Source organism: Hypanus sabinus, unplaced genomic scaffold (genome assembly GCF_030144855.1).
Source record: "Hypanus sabinus isolate sHypSab1 unplaced genomic scaffold, sHypSab1.hap1 scaffold_507, whole genome shotgun sequence".
Taxonomy (NCBI): domain Eukaryota; kingdom Metazoa; phylum Chordata; class Chondrichthyes; order Myliobatiformes; family Dasyatidae; genus Hypanus; species Hypanus sabinus.
In genome coordinates, this window is record NW_026781373.1 from 239,224 (window position 1) to 255,269 (window position 16,046).

The 16,046-nt window shown below is 55.0% G+C and overlaps 1 protein-coding gene across 1 annotated transcript; it reads right to left on the reverse strand.

The window, feature by feature from the left end:
* Positions 1-1,725: 1,725 nt before the first annotated feature.
* On the reverse strand, positions 1,726-11,022 carry LOC132389234 (fibroblast growth factor 12-like). The gene is made up of 5 exons (XM_059961728.1): positions 10,959-11,022; positions 9,755-10,045; positions 5,374-5,477; positions 2,904-3,102; positions 1,726-1,847 (listed from the first exon to the last, which is right to left on the reverse strand). Exons 1-5 carry the CDS (start codon positions 11,020-11,022, stop codon positions 1,726-1,728), a joined length of 780 nt encoding a protein of 259 aa, XP_059817711.1.
* Between the last annotated feature and the right edge of the window lie 5,024 nt (positions 11,023-16,046).

Sequence of the window (16,046 nt, forward strand, 5' to 3'; positions counted from 1 at the left end):
GAAAAACTTTCAAGCATTGGGAAGTTGGGCCTGAAACAGGCAGAGGTGGATAATCACACAGGGAGATGAGGACTGTGTGGACACAAAACATCCTGTGGCTCAGGGGTTAGTGATGAGGTGATCATTAACCTAACTTCATGGATGTATGTGATTAACTTGTGGACAGACACCGGTCTGTGGGGAGAGAGTGGGACAGTGGGATTAGTTTGGAGACTGATACAGGTCTGTGGGGAGAGAGTGGGATGGTGGGATTAGTTTGGGGACTGATACAGGTCTGTGGGGAGAGAGTGGGACAGTGGGATTAGTTTGTGGACTGATACATGTCTGTGGGGAGAGAGTGGGACAGTGGGATTAGTTTGGGGACTAATACAGGTCTGTGGGGAGAGAGTGGGACAGTGGGATTAGTTTGGGGACTGATACAGGTCTGTGGGGAGAGAGTGGGACGGTGGGATTAGTTTGGGGACTGATACAGGTCTGTGGGGAGAGAGTGGGACAGTGGGATTAGTTTGGGGACTGATACAGGTCTGTGGGGAGAGAGTGGGATGGTGGGATTAGTTTGGGGACTGATACAGGTCTGTGGGGAGACAGTGGGACAGTGGGATTAGTTTGGGGACTGATACAGGTCTGTGGGGAGAGAGTGGGACAGTGGGATTAGTTTGGGGAGTGATACAGGTCTGTGGGGAGAGAGTGGGACAGTGGGATTAGTTTGGGGACTGATACAGGTCTGTGGGGAGAGAGTGGGACAGTGGGATTAGTTTGGGGACTGACACAGAGCTGTGGGGAGAGAGTGGGACAGTGGGATTAGTTTGGGGACTGATACAGGTCTGTGGGGAGAGAGTGGGACAGTGGGATTAGTTTGGGGACTGATACATGTCTGTGGGGAGAGAGTGGACGGTGGGATTTGTTTGGGGACTGACACAGAGCTGTGGGGAGAGAGTGGGACAGTGGGATTAGTTTGGGGACTGATACAGGTCTGTGGGGAGAGTGGGACAGTGGGATTAGTTTGGGGACTGATACATGTCTGTGGGGAGAGAGTGGGACGGTGGGATTAGTTTGGGGACTGATACAGGTCTGTGGGGAGAGAGTGGGACAGTGGGATTAGTTTGGGGACTGATACATGTCTGTGGGGAGAGAGTGGGATGGTGGGATTTGTTTGGGGACTGACACAGAGCTGTGGGGAGAGAGTGGGACAGTGGGATTAGTTTGGGGACTGACGCAGGTCTGTGGGGAGAGAGTGGGACGGTGGAGTGCTTGGGGTCTTCACTGTCACTGGGAGCCCTGACGGTGGAGGGTGGGTCTGGGGGAGTGACGGTGGAGGGTGGGGACTGTGTTCTACCCTTCGGGGCAGTGTTCTGCAAGGGGGAGCCAATCTTTGCAACTCCAGGTGGCAAAGTCTGACTGATGGTCTGGGTTAGGATGGGTCACCCCTGTTTCTCATGCCACTGCTCTTTGCCCTCTCCCCACCACCCCCAGCTGATGTCTGCTGTCTGTCATGGAGCTGACTTTAGACAGTTTGGCACCCAAGTGTGCTGCGGAAAGTTGACTTGGACCTGGGTTTGTACAGTGGTTGACAGTGGAACCCTCTGGAGGGAAGCATCGCGGGGTGACTAACGTGGCCAGGATTTGGCAGGAGTCCTGACGGACAGACGCCCGCCCACACCCTTCCCCTTCCCGTTGCCCGCCATCGACAGTGTCGCCTCGTCACCCTCCCGGAGGGTGGGGGGGCTACGCCTCCGTCTTCAGTTTGGCCCCCTTCCCGCCGTTCATGGCCGCTGTCTTGGCTCCCTTCTTTGCCTCCGGCTGGTCCTCGCTCAGCTCGTGGAGGGAGGGCTCCTGGTAGAGGGCAGCTGGAAGAGACGGGGGTGGGGGGGAGAGGACCGTGAGAAACCCACGAGGACACCGCTCACATTGCCACCGGTGCCCTCCCCTTCCCGTTGGGCAGGTTGGGAGTTCAGTCACTGGGGAATCAGGTTGAATGTCACTGGTGTCCACCAGTTCATGTTCTGGTGTGTTTCTGCCTTCTGAGCGAGATTGAGCAGGGCAGACTTGCGCTGTCGCCTGCAGATAACCAGGGACATGGCGGCAGATTGAGCTGAGCTCAGCTGAACAGCTCATGCCGGGATTCCTTCCACGTCTCGGGGTTTCGTATTCTGCATTCCACGCCCATTTGTTTCCTTGCTGTTTGTGAGACTTGTTCCTTTTTCACTTTGAATGTTTGGGTCTGCGAAATTTGTCGATTTTGGAAAGACTTACATGAGTTATGAAGGGCGTGGACAGGTGAACGCACATGGCCATCTTCCCAGGGTCGGGGAATCAAGAACTCGAGGGTGCAGGCTTACGGTGGGAGGGGAGAGATTTAAAAAGAATCTGAGGAGCCCCAGCGGCTTACTGGACATTATCGATCAGTCAGTAAGGAAGGCAAAGCTGAGGTGGGTTACACAATGTTATTGATCGATTGGTAAGATGGACGGAGTGGTGGCAGATCACAGGGTCAGGAAGATGGGCCGAATGGCAGCAGGTTACAGGGTGTTGTAATATATATAGAATAAATGCATGCAGATCTTTTCCGCCGAGGTTGCGTGGGACTGCAACTAAAGGGTGAACGGTGAAAATTTTAAGAGGAACACCAGGGCAAACTTCTTCCTCAGAGGGAGGTGAGAGTGTAGAACGAGCTGGCAGCACAGGTGGTGCGTGCGAGCTCGATTTCAATGTTTAAGGGAAGTTTGATGTTTGGGGTGTGGAGGGCTACGGTCCCGATGCAGGTTGACGGCAGTAGGCAGTTCAAATGGTTCAGGACGGACTGGATGGGCTGAAGGGCCTGCTTCTGTGCTGTACTTTCTGATGACTCTATGAATCTAAATGGGGGAGTCAGTTTGGTAGGGTGAGGCTGCCCGGTACCGTACCTTCGACGAGCTTGGGCAGGAAATGTGCCGCCCTCTTGGTCTTCTTCACCCGGTTCCCCTTCATGGTCTGGCCGTCCTTGTCAATGCCGAGGTACCAGGAGCGCCCGGAGCCCTGCTGCCGGTACAGCACCGAGGAGTAGGTCACGTAGTAGTTCTCGAAAACGCACTCCTTGAACTTGCACTCGGGGGTGAAGTGTTCCTGTCAAGGGGGCGGTGGGGGGCAAGAGTCACAGAAAGTCCAGCAGCCACCTGCCCCTTCCCGGAATTCCGTGCCACAGCTCGGTCTGGGTGGGAGTCCTCCTCCCGATGGTGGGGCACTCCCACAGACCCCACCCTCCACCATCACTCCCCCAGACCCCACCCTCCACAGTCACTCCCACAGTCCCCACCCTCCGCCGTCACTCCCAGTCCCCACCCTCCGCCGTCACTCCCACAGACACCACCCTCCGCCGTCACTCCCACAGACCCCACCCTCCACCGTCACTCCCACAGACCCCACCCTCCGCCGTCACTCCCACAGTCCCCACACTCCGCCGTCACTCCCAGTCCCCACCCTCCGCCGTCACTCCCACAGACACCACCCTCCGCCGTCACTCCCACAGACCCCACCCTCCACCATCACTCCCACAGACCCCACCCTCCGCCGTCACTCCCACAGTCCCCACCCTCCGCCGTCACTCCCACAGTCCCCACACTCCGCCGTCACTCCCACAGACACCATCCTCCGCCGTCACTCCCACAGACCCCACCCTCCACCGTCACTCCCCCAGACCCCACCCTCCACCGTCACTCCCACAGTCCCCACCCTCCGCCATCACTCCCCCAGACCCCACCCTCCACAGTCACTCCCACAGTCCCCACCCTCTGCCGTCACTCCCACAGACCCCACTCCCCACAGTCACTCCCACAGACCCCACTCCCCACAGTCACTCCCACAGTCCCCACCCTCCGCCGTCACTCCCACAGACCCCACTCCCCACAGTCACTCCCACAGTCCCCACCCTCCACCGTCACTCCCACAGACTCCACCCTCCACCGTCTCCCACAGACCCCACCCCCCACAGTCACTCCCACAGTCACCACCCTCCACCGTCACTCCCACAGACCCCACCCCCCACAGTCACTCCCACACTCCCCACCCTCTACCGTCACTCCCCCAGACCCCACCCTCTACCGTCACTCCCTCAGACCCCACCCTCCACCGTCACTCCCCCAGACCCCACCCTCTACCGTCACTCCCTCAGACCCCACCCTCCACCGTCACTCCCCCAGACCCCACCCTCTGCCGTCACTCCCACAGACCCCACCCTCCGCCATCACTCCCACAGACCCCACACTGTCATTACTCCCACAATCCTCACCCCCTACCATCACTCCCAGATCCCCCACCTTTTGTCATCACTCCAACGGCCTCCACTCTGCACCCTCACTCCCACAGACCCACCACCTTCACTCCACACCCTCCACATCTCTCCCACACTTCCCTCACACCGGTGTCACTCCCCGCCCTTCATCGTCAGTCCCGCAGTCCCACACTTCACCATCACACTCACTCTCACCGCACCCTGGTGTCACTCCCATGTTCCCCTTCCTCCACTGTCACTCCCATCTGCCATGACTCTTACAGTTTCCACCCTCTGCCATCCCTCCCAGTCTCTCCACCTTTCGTCATCACTCCCACCGTTACTCCACACCCACCACAGTTACTCCGACAGGCCCACCCACCGTTGTCACTCCCACCGTCATTCCACACACACCACAGTTACTCCGACAGGCCCACCCACCATCATCACTCCCACCGTCATTCCACACACACCACAGTTACTCCGACAGGCCCACCCACCATCATCACTCCCACCGTCATTCCACACACACCACAGTTACTCCGACAGGCCCACCCACCATCATCACTCCCACCGTCATTCCACACACACCACAGTTACTCCGACAGGCCCACCCACCATCATCACTCCCACCGTCATTCCACACACACCACAGTTACTCCGACAGGCCCACCCACCGTTGTCACTCCCACCGTCATTCCAGACACACCACAGTTACTCCGACAGGCCCACCCACCGTCGTCACTCCCACATTCCCCATCGCTTTCACTCTCCTGGGGCTTTCCTCTTTGGAGCTGAGCAGGATGAGAGGAGATTTGATAGAGGGTTGAGAAACATCAGTCAAATGGATGGCCAGAGTCTTTTTCCCGGGGCACATGAGAAGTCATAATTTTAAGGAGATTGAAAGGAAGTACAGGCAGGTTGTTGGAGAGAGGTGTTTGACCCAAAGTGGTGGGTGTGTGAATGGGGTTAGACACAGTATGAAGGCCCGCCTGCCCTGTCCCAGTGGGTTAGTAGAGCACAACAAGGCACGGGTCTGCTATCTCTGCGATATTGCACCCGGTACCTTCAGACGGGGACAGAGTGGAGAGCCCCTTGCCCCCAGCCCACCCCGCTGGGTCACCCACCGATGTGTAGAGGTATCCGTTGCAGTTCATGGCGATGTAGAGGCCAGTCTTCACTCCCTGGATTGCCACCACCCGCAGACCCACAGGAATGAGATTGAAGAGTGCTGCGGGAAAGGAGAAGAAGTCAGCGATCAGCTCCTCCCCCGATGACAAGAATCCCCCTCACCTCTCTGTCCTATGCTAATCATGTCCCCCCCCCCAGTACTTTCCCACACAAGGTCTATGTTATCAATTTCTACAGCTCAGAAACAGGTCCATCGGCCCATCATGTCAATGCTGACCATGATGGCGGTTCCAGTGCGCAGGATCGAAAAAGGCACAAATACAGAAATCTTAGGCACATGTATACGTAGCATTCCTACTTTTAACAAAACAAAGAAGCCATTTTGATTAACATACGCAGTAACAAAGAAAAAGAAGAAACCCCCTTTACTGTGGTGTGCTATTGTTGGCGGGCTTTTGGGGAGTCGGGGCGAGGGGGGAGAGAGAGAGGACGTGATGCTGTAAGCTGGGCGACAGAACGGACCCCAAACAGGGGTCCGAGGCCAGGAGGTTCGGCGAGGAGAGGAGACGAAGACAGACGTGTCGGGGGTGCTTGGTTGATCACTTTGGGTTGAGGAAGACTGAGGGGATCGAGTGGTGGCCAGAAGACTTTGGTAATTGAGCTCCAACGGTTGTGCACAAAGTGGTTTGGACTTTGATAAGTTTTGGCACCTTTTCTTTATTTTCTTTTCCTTCATATATACTGTATCGTTATTAATCACTTAGTTCTTGTAAGATCTATAAAGTGTAATCATTTAATCGCATATGGTGTACTGTCTGGTTTTGGGCGAGGCGGGGACATCACACAGCATCCACACCAGCTGATTACCCAGTTTGGTGGGGCCGAAGGCTGCTCCCCCTAGACAGAAGCGAGCTGAGCCAGCCTGAGGCGACCCAGGGGGCGACATATACGTAGGCCTAAGGCTTTTGCACAGTCCTGTATTTGTCAACGTGGAGCGGAGAGCAAGTTTGTAAATCTGGTGGGAGCAAAGGATGTTGGGAATGGTGGGGGTGGAGCACCGCGGGAGGGGTGTGGGGCAGGTGTCAGGGGAGCAGTGCCAGTGGTGGGATGTGTGGCGTGGGTGCAGTCACACCCAGCCCTGAGGCACCAGCCAAGGCCATTTGATTCTAAACCATTGATTACTGATCATTACAGAATGTATCTCTGTTCCCTCGTCTCTCCCTTCCCCTTTTCCCAACCATGATTCCCCTCTCCCTGCCCCTTCCCATTCTCAGCCCACAACAGAGACCCAGATCAGAATCAGGTTTATCACTCACACATGTCAAGAAATTTTTGTTTTTGTAGCAGCAATACAGTGCAATACGTAAAATTACTACAATTCTGTGCAAAAGTCTTAGAAACGCTGGCTATATATATGTGCCAAAGACTTTTGCACGGTATTGTAAATCAGTGACAATAAAACGTGATTCTGTTTCTGATGCCTATCTAAGCCGATCTTATTTGACCGCGTTTGGCCAATATCCCTCCAAACCAGGGCTTCTGCAACCTTCTACAATGCCATGAACCAATCCCATTAACCAAAGTTGGGACCCACTGCTTTAAAGCTTTCGTATAATGCACCAGTCCAACTGCTTTTTAAAATGTTGTTCATGCACCTGCCTCAATCACTTCCTCGGGCAGTTCGTTCTGTATACGGACCAACGCCTGGGTGAAAAAGTTCCTATAGAATCTCTCCCCTTTAAACTTTAAACCTGTGCCCTCCTGTTCTTGATTCCCCGACCTGGGGAAAGAACGAATGGGTTCAGCCTGTCTCTGCCTCAGCTCAGTAAGGTTAGCCCACAGCCTCCCGTGCTCCAGTGAGTAAAGCCCCAGCCTATCCAACTCCCCCCATGGGTCAGGCCCTCAGGTCCTGGCAATATTCATAGGTCTCGGCACTCTTTCCTGCTCAATTACTTCTTTTAGGGATGCACTCAGCATTTAACACCATCATTCCCACAATCCTGATTGAGAAGTTACAGAACCTTGGCCTCTGTACCTCCCTCTGCAATTGGATCCTCAGCTTCCTTAACCAGAAGACCGCAGTCTGTGTGGATTGGTGATAATATCTCCTCCTCGCTGACGATCAATACTGGCGCACCTCAGGGGTGTGTGCTTAGCCCACTGCTCTACTCTCTCTATACCCCTGACTGTGTGGCTAGGCACAGCTCAAATACCATCTATAAATTTGTTGATGATACAACCATTGTTGGTAGAATCTCAGGTGGTGACGAGGAGGTGTACAGGAGTGAGATATGCCAACTAGCGGAATGGTGCCACAGCAACAACCTGGCACTCAAACTTCAGTAAGATGAAAGAGCTGATTGTGGACTTCCAGAAGGGTAAGACGAAGGAACACATACCAATCCCCATAGAGGGATCAGAAGTGGAGAGAGTGAGCAGTTTCAAGTTCCTGGGTGTCAAGATCTCTGAGGACCTAACTTGGTCCCAGCATATCGATGTAGTTATAAAGAAGGCAAGACAACGGCTATACTTTATTAGGAGTTTGAAGAGATTTGGCATGTCAACAAATACACTCAAAAAGTTGTATAGTTGTACCGTGGAGAGCATTCTGACAGGCTGCATCACTGTCTGGTATGGAGGGGCTACTGCACAGGACTGAAAGAAGCTGCAGAGGGTTGTAAATCTAGTCAGCTCCATCTTGGGTACCAGCCTACAAAGTATTCAGGACATCTTCAGGGAGCGGTGTCTCAGAAAGGCAGCGTCCATTATTAAGGATCCCCAGCACCCAGGGCATGCCCTTTTCTCACTGTCATCATCAGATGGGAGGTACAGAAGCCTGAAGGCACAAACTCAGCGATTCAGGAACAGCTTCCTCCCCTCTGCCATCTGATTCCTGAATGGACATTGAAGCTTTGAACACTACCTCACTTTTTTTTAATACACAATATTTCTGTTTTGAATGTTTTTTTTTAAACTAATCAATATTTGTAATTGATTTTCTTGTTTGTTTATAATTATTTTTATTTTATTTATTATTTTTTCTCTTCTATTTCCGTATGCATGCCACATGCTGGGGATAATAAACTTGATTCTGATTTTGAACCTTCCAAGTTATTCTTCTTGCCCCGTTAATTGAGTTTAGTAGTTGAGAGTTAATTTCTGTCTTTACTCTGTCCTGGTGCCACAAAACATGATGAATGTCAGTGTCAGTGGTTATAGAGTCAAAGAGGACCACAGCCCAGAAACAGGCCCTTCGGCCCATCTAGTCCGTGAAAGCCTGCTATTCTGCCTAGTCTCACCTACCTATACCTAGACCATAGCCTTTCATACCCCTCTAAATTTCTCTCAAATCTTACAATCGAAACCTTGTTCACCATCTCCGCTGGCAGCTCGTTCCGCAGTGGCAGTGCCCTCTGAGTGGAAAAGATCCCCCCCTCAGATCTTTCACCTTTCACCCTAAACCTCTAGTTCTCGTCTCAGCAATCTGAGTGGAGAAAGCCTGCATGCACACTCACCCTATGTATCATCACCATCGTTATGCATCGTGTTACACGGTGCGGGTGATCGTGGTCTTTCCTTGACCATGATTGTTCTTGGCAAGTTTTTCTACAGAAGTGGTTTGCCATTGCTGCCTTCTGACAGCGTCTTTACAAGAGGGGTGACCCCAGCCATTTTCAATTCTCTTCAGAGATTGACGTCAGTGGTTGCCTAACCAGGACTTGTGATCTGCACCAGCTGCTCGTACTACCATCCACCACCTGCCCCCATGGCTTCACGTGGAGGGATGAAGCACCTTACACACATCTCCTTTAATAGAGTAGAGACACATCTCCACCCCTCCGTCTATACCCCTATACTCTATAAGATTTCCCCTCATTCTCCTGCACTCCAGGTTTAAGGTCCTAAATTACTCCTCCTTTCCCTCTCCCTTGGGTCCTCAAGTCCCAGCAACACCCTTGTACATTTCCTTTGCCCCCTTTCAATCATATTGATATCGCTGCATTGACCAGAACTGCACACAATGCTCCAACTGCGACCTCACCAATGTCTTATACAACTTCACCATAACATCCCACCTCCTGTACTCAGTGCCCCAGGATTCTGTCCGGTTCTGCTGATCGCAAATCTGTCTGTACAATGTATATCTGACTGTACACACAAGAATACAAAGCAATTTTGTATACAATCTTGGTGTCTGGGCAATATCCACCCACATTTCCCTTCCTTACTGCTTGTACATTGCAACGGAGACACAACATAAACATTTTTGCTCTCTCATGTTGTGAAATGGATGTAAGAAATAGGATAAATCTTAATTTTAACTCTAGTTCTAACTCCTGACGTGGGAATGATGTTGCTCCCCAGACCCTGACTTACCGTACAAACTCATCTCATCCTCGGTCCCATCCAGTCTCCCCCCCGGCGTCAGGCGCAGGTAGTAACCGAGCTGGCAGAAGAGCTGGCTAACAATCCCCTTCAACAGGCCGTCTGGAAGGGCAGAGAGAAACAGTGTTTGGAATGCTCCACGGAGGCCCAGCACATCGACACACGCGCAAGGAAGACTCGCCAGCCTCTTAGGAGCACCCGACCAAGCTGCTGCAGGTGTACCGCTGGAAGCACCCTGACCGGCTGCACCAAGGTCTGGTCTGGCAATTCTAACGTAAGAAGCTGCAGATATTCAGTGCAGCGGTTAGCACAACGCTTTACAGTGCAGTTCAATTCTCGCCTCTGCTTGGAAGGAATTTGTACGTTCTCCACATGACGGTGTGGGTTTCCTCCCACAGTCCAAACACCTACCGGTTGGTAGGTTAATTGGTCATTGTAAATCGTCTGGTGATTAGGCTGGGGTTAAATCAAGGGACTTTGGTGGCACAACTCGAAGGCTGGAAGGGCCTATTCTGCCACTGTGGCTTAATTAATAAATAAATATTAGTGGACTTAGTCCAATACATCACAGACACATTCCCCAACCCCCTCTGGTAGTATCTACAGAAGTGGTTTGCAGTTGCCTTCTTCTGGGCAGTGTCTTTACAAGACGGGTGACCCCAGCCACTATCGATACTCTTCAGAGATTGTCTGCCTGGCGGCAGTGGTCACATAACCAGGACTTGTGGTCTGCACTGGCTGCTTGTACGACCATCCACCACCTGCCCCCATGGCTTCACGTGACCTGTATTGGGGGGGTGGGAGTGATTAAGATGGGGGGGTGCTAAGCAAGTGCAACACCTTGTCCAAGGGTGACCTGCAGGCCAGCGGAGGGAAGAAGCAGCACTTTGATAGGGTCGTATCTCCACCCACCATCTATACCCCTGACAATTCTGTAGACATTGCCTGTTCATTCATTCCCACAGATGTTGCCTGACCTGCTGAGTTTCTTCTATTTTCCAAGACTACAAAAGTTTACTTACACTAAAATAGACAAGATACAAACATCAAGTATTTGCAAGACAGTGAACAAATTCAAAATTAAAATATGATTCTTAATGTCTATAAAACAGTCAATTCCCTGGGGGGGGCCACTGTCACCAGAAATTCCCCACTGTACCCATCGTGACTGCACGTCCCCTCCCCAAGGACACACGTGCACGAGCGTATCCATGGGCGGTTGGACCTGTCAGAGCCCTCGACTGCCCGTCAATGACCATCCTGGTCTGGCACAGGAGCAAGCCCACCAGTAGATCCCCTGGGCGGCACCTCCACCGTGCTGGGTGCCGACAGGCAAAAGCTGTGCAGCAGCCCATTCAGATCCTGCGCAACACACACAAAATGCTGGAGGAACTCAGCAGGTCAGGCCCCATCTATGGGAAAGGGTACGCAGTCGACGGTTTGGGCTGAGACCCTTCTTCAAATGCGCTGAATAACTTCTACGCCCGGTTTGAGGCGGAAAATGACGTGGCAGCGAGGAAGTCCACCCCTCCTATGAATGACCAGGCGCTGTGTCTCTCCATGGCCGATGTGAGAAGAACCCTGTGCAGGGTCAACCCACGGAAGGCTGCTGGACCAGACAACATCCCTGGTAGAGTGCTCAGAGGATGAGCAGACCAGCTAGCAGATGTTCTCACTGACATCTTCAACATCTCCCTGAGCAGCGCCACCATTCCAACGTGCTTCAAGGCCGCCACCACCGTCCCTGTGCCGAAGAAGTCTTCACTGTCCTGCCTCAATGACCCGTCCCGTTGCACTCACATCCATCATCACGAAGTGTTTCGAGAGGCTCGTCATGAGGCATATCAAGACCCTGCTGCCCCCCTCACTGTACCCACTGCAGTTTGCGTACCGTCCCAACCGCTCAACACACGACACCATTGCCATCACCCTCCACCTGGCCCTGACCCACCTGGACAAAAAAGACACATACGTTCGGATGCTGTTCATAGACTTCAGTTCAGCATTCAACACCATCATCCCTCAGAAACTGATTGGAAAGCTGAGCCTATTGGGCCTGAACACCTCCCTCTGCAACTGGATCCTGGACTTCCTGACTGGGAGATCTCAGTCAGTCCGGATCGGGAGCAGCATCTCCAACACCATCACACTGAGCACGGGGGCTCCCCAGGGCTGTGTGCTCAGTCCACTGCTGTTCACTCTGCTGACCCATGACTGTGCTGCAACACACAGCTCGAACCATATCATCAAATTCGCTGATGACACGACCGCGGTGGGTCTCATCAGCAAGAACGACAAGTCAGCATAGAGAGGAGGTGCAGCAGCTAACGGACTGCTCTTTATGCAGTCCAGTGTAGGTCTGTAGTCTAGTGTAGCTTTCTCTGTGTTGTTTTTTACGTAGTTCAGTCTAGTTTTTGGTACTGTGTCATGTAACACCATAACTGTCTGCGCCAGCGGACAATGAGACCGAGGGTGACGTCCCACAAAACTGTTTCCTTCCCTTCACTTATGTCTTCCTTTTCTTTCACATGTGGCTCTGCTACTGCTGGAGCCTGTGATCCACATTTTGGTGGAGTATTTTCGTCTGGCACTTTGCTGTCTCCAAGGGAGTTTGGTGAGGTTTGGAGTGAAGTGTATGGATTCGAGGCCAAGAAGCCCGGAGGCGAGGTGCCAGCCCAGGATTGACTCCATTTCTTACCGATCTCATTGATTAAAGTGTCGAGGATGAGAACGGACGGCAGGCCGGTGTTCAGCACTGTCTACCTGTGTGTGTCCGCTCTCTGTCTCTCTCCCTCTCGCCTGCTGCTCCCGGAGGAAGCTTCCTGGGTTTGAATGGTCTCTCTCACTTGATGCTGCCGGACTCCTGGGTCTCGGGCGAGGTTTAATCGGCACGGTTTGTGGATCGGACTCTGTGGCTCATGTTATGATGTGTTTCTGGTTTCCGGTCGCTCCTTTTTGCTGTTTTGATCGGGGGTAGACTGGCTCTGCAGGCTGAAGTTGGCTTTTGACTCAGCGCTAGATTGAACTGAATACGCCTGGAGCCTCTCGATGACTTTGTGGTTTGGTGTTTCATTTTGTGTGTTTCTCGCTCATTTTTTGCTGTTTGCACTTTGTTTTTTTTTGCATGTGGGTGGGGTGGGGTTGGTAATGATTTCTCTTTGAACGGGTTCCATGATGTTTATTTGCTTCGTGACCATCTGTAGGTAGACAGATCTCAGGGCTCTGAATCTTTGAAAGGTTGTTGATGCGGAGACACAACAGACACCGGGATCTGAAGCAGACGTCTGCAGGAAAACTCAGTGGGCTAAGCAGCCTCTCCGGTGGAAGGAATAGTCGACGGCCAGGTCACGACCCCGCATCCAGTGGCACTGAGGTCAAAGAGCAGCCATGATCTTACCGATTGGGGTGGAGGCTGAATGGCTTCCTGTGTCGTTAGAACAGCAGAGATGCTCCCAGCGCAGTCAGCCATGCCGGTGGTGAAGGGGCCGAGAGACCTACCCCCTCTCTTGTTCCCTGGTCCCTGTCCCTGATAGCCCACCCTTTGGTAACAAAGGCCAGCACCTTCCACCCTGACCGGCAGCTTACAGCTCTCCCCCCTCAGCACTGAATTCAAGAAACTACAGAGAGCTGTGGACGCAGATACCAGCCCCCCCTCCAAGGAGTCCGTCTACACTTCCAGCTCTCTAGGGCATGCAGCGGGCATAATCATAGACCCCTCCCACCCCGGACATTCCCTCTCCTCCCCCTCCTCCCACCCCGGACATTCCCTCTCCTCCCCCTCCTCCCACCCCGGACATTCCCTCCTCTCATCCCGGACATTCCCTCTCCTCCCCCTCCTCCCACCCCGGACATTCCCTCTTCTCCCCCTCCTCCCACCCCGGACATTCCCTCTCCTCCCCCTCCTCCCACCCCGGACATTCCCTCTCCTCCCACCCCGGACATTCCCTCCTCTCATCCCAGACATTCCCTCTCCTCCCCCTCCTCCCACCCCGGACATTCCCTCTTCTCCCCCTCCTCCCACCCCGGACATTCCCTCTCCTCCCCCTCCTCCCACCCCGGACATTCCCTCTTCTCCCCCTCCTCCCACCCCGGACATTCCCTCTCCTCCCCCTCCTCCCACCCCGGCCATTCCCTCTTCTCCCCCTCCTCCCACCCCGGACATTCCCTCTCCTCCCCCTCCTCCCACCCCGGACATTCCCTCTTCTCCCCCTCCTCCCACCCCGGACATTCCCTCCTCTCCCCCTCCTCCCATCCCGGACATTCCCTCTTCTCCCCCTCCTCCCACCCCAGATGTTCTCTCTTCTCCCCCTCCTCCCACCCCGGACATTCCCTCTCCTCCCCCTCCTCCCACCCCAGACATTCCCTCTCCTCCCCCTCCTCCCACCCCGGACATTCCCTCCTCTCATCCCGGACATTCTCTCTTCTCCCCCTCCTCCCACCCCGGACATTCCCTCTCCTCACCCTCCTCCCATCCCGGACATTCCCTCTCCTCCCCCTCCTCCCACCCCGGACATTCCCTCTCCTCACCCTCCTCCCATCCCGGACATTCCCTCTTCTCCCCCTCCTCCCACCCCGGACATTCTCTCTTCTCCCCCTCCTCCCACCCCAGACATTCCCTCTTCTCCCCCTCCTCCCACCCCGGACATTCCCCCTTCTCCCCCTCCTCCCACCCCGGACATTCCCTCTCCTCCCCCTCCTCCCACCCCGGACATTCCCTCTTCTCCCCCTCCTCCCACCCCGGACATTCCCTCTTCTCCCCCTCCTCCCACCCCGGACATTCCCTCCTCTCATCCCAGACATTCCCTCTCCTCCCCCTCCTCCCACCCCAGACATTCCCTCTCCTCCCCCTCCTCCCATCCCGGACATTCCCTCTCCTCCCCCTCCTCCCACCCCGGACATTCCCTCCTCTCATCCCGGACATTCCCTCTCCTCCCCCTCCTCCCACTCCGGACATTCCCTCCACTCATCCCGGACATTCCCTCTTCTCCCCCTCCTCCCATCCCGGACATTCCCTCTCCTCCCCCTCCTCCCATCCTGGACATTCCCTCCTCTCCCCCTCCTCCCACCCCGGACATTCCCTCCTCTCCCCCTCCTCCCACCCCGGACATTCCCTCTTCTCATCCCGGACATTCCCTCTTCTCCCCCTCCTCCCACCCCGGACATTCCCTCTCCTCCCCCTCCTCCCATCCCGGACATTCCCCCTCCTCCCCCTCCTCCCACCCCGGACATTCCCTCCTCTCCCCCTCCTCCCATCCCGGACATTCCCTCCTCCCATCCCGGACATTCCCTCTTCTCCCCCTCTTCCCACCCCAGACATTCTCTCTTTTCCCCCTCCTCCCACCCCGGACATTCTCTCTTCTCCCCCTCCTCCCACCCCAGACATTCTCTCTTTTCCCCCTCCTCCCACCCCGGACATTCCCTCTTCTCCCCCTCTTCCCACCCCAGACATTCTCTCTTTTCCCCCTCCTCCCACCCCGGACATTCCCTCTTCTCCCCCTCTTCCCACCCCAGACATTCTCTCTTTTCCCCCTCCTCCCACCCCGGACATTCTCTCTTCTCCCCCTCCTCCCATCCCGGACATTCCCTCTTCTCCCCCTCCTCCCACCCCGGACATTCCCTCCTCTCATCCCGGACATTCTCTCTTCTCCCCCTCCTCCCACCCCGGACGTTCTCTCTTCTCCCCCTCCTCCCACCCCGGACGTTCTCTCTTCTCCCCCTCCTCCCACCCCGGATGTTCTCTCTTCTCCCCCTCCTCCCACCCCGGACATTCCCTCTTCTCCCCCTCCTCCCATCCCGGACATTCACTCTTCTCCCCCTCCTCCCACCCCGGACGTTCTCTCTTCTCCCCCTCCTCCCACCCCGGACGTTCTCTCTTCTCCCCCTCCTCCCACCCCGGACGTTCTCTCTTCTCCCCCTCCTCCCACCCCGGACATTCCCTCTTCTCCCCCTCCTCCCATCCCGGACATTCCCTCTTCTCCCCCTCCTCCCACCCCGGACATTCCCTCCTCTCCCCCTCCTCCCATCCCGGACATTCCCTCTTCTCCCCCTCCTCCCACCCCAGACGTTCTCTCTTCTCCCCCTCCTCCCACCCCGGACATTCACTCTTCTCCCCCTCCTCCCACCCCGGGCATTCCCTCCTCTCCCCCTCCTCCCACCCCGGACATTCTCTCTTCTCCCCCTCCTCCCACCCCAGACGTTCTCTCTTCTCCCCCTCCTCCCACCCCGGACATTCTCTCTTCTCCCCCTCCTCTCATCCCGGACATTCCCTCTTCTCCCCCTCCTC

What these genes read in the sequence shown, in the direction of transcription:
- LOC132389234 (XM_059961728.1), bottom strand. Translation starts at nt 11,022, where the DNA reads ATGGTCATTGACGGGCAGTCGAGGGCTCTGACAGGTCCAACCGCCCAT. An exon ending in CCATGGATACGCTCGTGCAC is followed by an intron (nt 10,046 to 10,958) that starts GTGTGTCCTTGG and finishes GAATATCTGCAG; the next exon opens with CTTCTTACGTTAGAATTGCC. An exon ending in GGATGAGATGAGTTTGTACG is followed by an intron (nt 5,478 to 9,754) that starts GTAAGTCAGGGT and finishes CCTTTCCCGCAG; the next exon opens with CACTCTTCAATCTCATTCCT.